This window comes from Etheostoma spectabile, chromosome 18 (genome assembly GCF_008692095.1).
Source record: "Etheostoma spectabile isolate EspeVRDwgs_2016 chromosome 18, UIUC_Espe_1.0, whole genome shotgun sequence".
In the NCBI taxonomy this organism is placed as follows: Eukaryota; Metazoa; Chordata; class Actinopteri; order Perciformes; family Percidae; genus Etheostoma; species Etheostoma spectabile.
Window position 1 is genome coordinate 13,276,262 of NC_045750.1, and position 1,818 is coordinate 13,278,079.

At 35.8% G+C, this 1,818-nt stretch overlaps 1 protein-coding gene across 6 annotated transcripts in view; it reads right to left on the bottom strand.

Annotated features, from left to right (window-relative positions):
* flvcr2b (FLVCR choline and putative heme transporter 2b) overlaps positions 1 to 1,818 on the bottom strand; it is a 20,049-nt gene that overhangs the window by 6,891 nt on the left and 11,340 nt on the right. For all 6 annotated transcript variants that reach the window (XR_004336126.1, XR_004336128.1, XM_032542559.1 and 3 more), the window contains exons 5-6: positions 1,374 to 1,477; positions 185 to 295 (exon numbers count right to left, since the gene is read on the bottom strand). Coding sequence is in view for 4 of the 6 variants with exons in the window: in XM_032542559.1 (XP_032398450.1) it covers positions 185 to 295; positions 1,374 to 1,477 (215 nt within the window). In the remaining 2 variants the exon portion in view is untranslated. The remainder of the gene's footprint in view (positions 1 to 184; positions 296 to 1,373; positions 1,478 to 1,818) is intronic.

The window sequence follows — 1,818 nt, forward strand, 5'->3', positions numbered from 1 at the left end:
TATATACACTACTTAGGATTTCAACTATCTTGAAATACAATATTTATGTTGATTGAGTTGTAAATATTTCTATATACATATAATTTGGGTTTTCTGTCCCTTGGCTAAACAAACAAGTGTATAATTAGATCATAGTACATAGTACAACAAAAAAGAAAGAATGAATAAATAATTGAAAGAATACCCGAGAGCTCCAGCGGTGATGAAGACCACCCAGAGGTGTTGTAGATTGAGTGTAGCAGCATAAACTATCATCCCCACCAGAGACATGAAGTAGACAGCGAGGGTTGTCTGCCTAAATAAAAACATTAGAAATATACAACACTACAATGAACACTACAATCATCATTATCATGGTAAATTCAGAGAACTACTGTATTTTAAATTTGTGTGGATAGGTGGTGTAATAGACCACTGCAGTTTCTCAAGTGATTGAAAAATGTATTAAGATTAAAAGCTGTCTTTTATAACATTACAGACAGATTCAAAATGTTAAGGTACAGTATATTGTGGAGTTTTTGACCATTATTGCATTAGCGCTATGGATCCATATTTGTTTTTTGCATGTGCAACCAGGACCTACAGGGTATCTTTAAAACTTACTACATAATTACAGCTAGTCATTGATATATGTGACATGTTTGGAGAGGAAGCACACGCGATTGTCACAAAACATAACTTAATTTATCTTGAAATAAGTCTTGTGCACATTGATCATAAAACAATCAAAATTTCAGTCTGAAATTTTTAATAAGGTAAGCACCTTTTTGATTTAAAAAAACATCCACATACTGTAAATCTGTAATAAACGGCATTAGAAAAGACATGCCCTTTTCTTTTATATTGTATGCACCTCTTTGAGAAAAGTGCAGTATAGGATGCTAAAGGATTTGTAATAATATTGAAATGTTGAAACTAAAAGATGAACTGCAAAGTATTTGAGAATGGGAAATCAGAGAGTAAATCGAATATCTGGATTAGAAAACAAAGCCAGGTGGGACTGAATGCATCCATGCTTTTGTGACACACACATGCATTCCCCTATTTGCAAAACAAAACTCTTCTAAACAAGACAGTGGAGGATTGACTGAAACCCCACATAAGGTGGACAATGCTGTCACAACACAGCCAAAGGCCCATTGGGTCAGAAAGATCACTGTTAGAACAGCAAGCCGCACCTGGAAAAACAGACCCAAAACCCCAACAGCCAACACATAAACACTAAACAAGATGTCCAGCGAGACAAGTGAAATGACAATACACAACACAGGAAAAAAGCTGGTGTAGCTGAAATGTTAGCCATGATACAGATAATGATACAAAAATCCATGTGAAATACAACTTAAACTGATTGATTCTGACATTCGCCTTACTTGTAGGTTTTAGTTTTGTCTAACCAAATGCCACAGATCAGGGAGCCGACCATCCCCGCAATGACAATGGTGAGGCCAATCCTCCCAGCATTCACTTCTTCTCCCTAAAGGGTCAAAGAAGATAGGACATGTGTTAGTGACCTTATGACCTTACATACTAAGGAAAGGCAGTTAGAGAGAAAGCAGACATCATTTCAAGGGAGTTGAGGTGAATTGGAGTGAGTTTATACATCTGGTGTCAATCGTTTCTCAACACCTTCTACTAAAAGGAGAGTAAAATGTAATTAATTGAATTATTTCATGACTTATACAGCAGGCTGTATCAATACTTCAATAGAGAAAAGTCTAATTGTCCTATGAACTAGTGTTAGTATGGACATTGCGACACCTCCACTAGGAAATGATAAATTCAAACTAAATACTATACTGCATGTCTACCCATGTA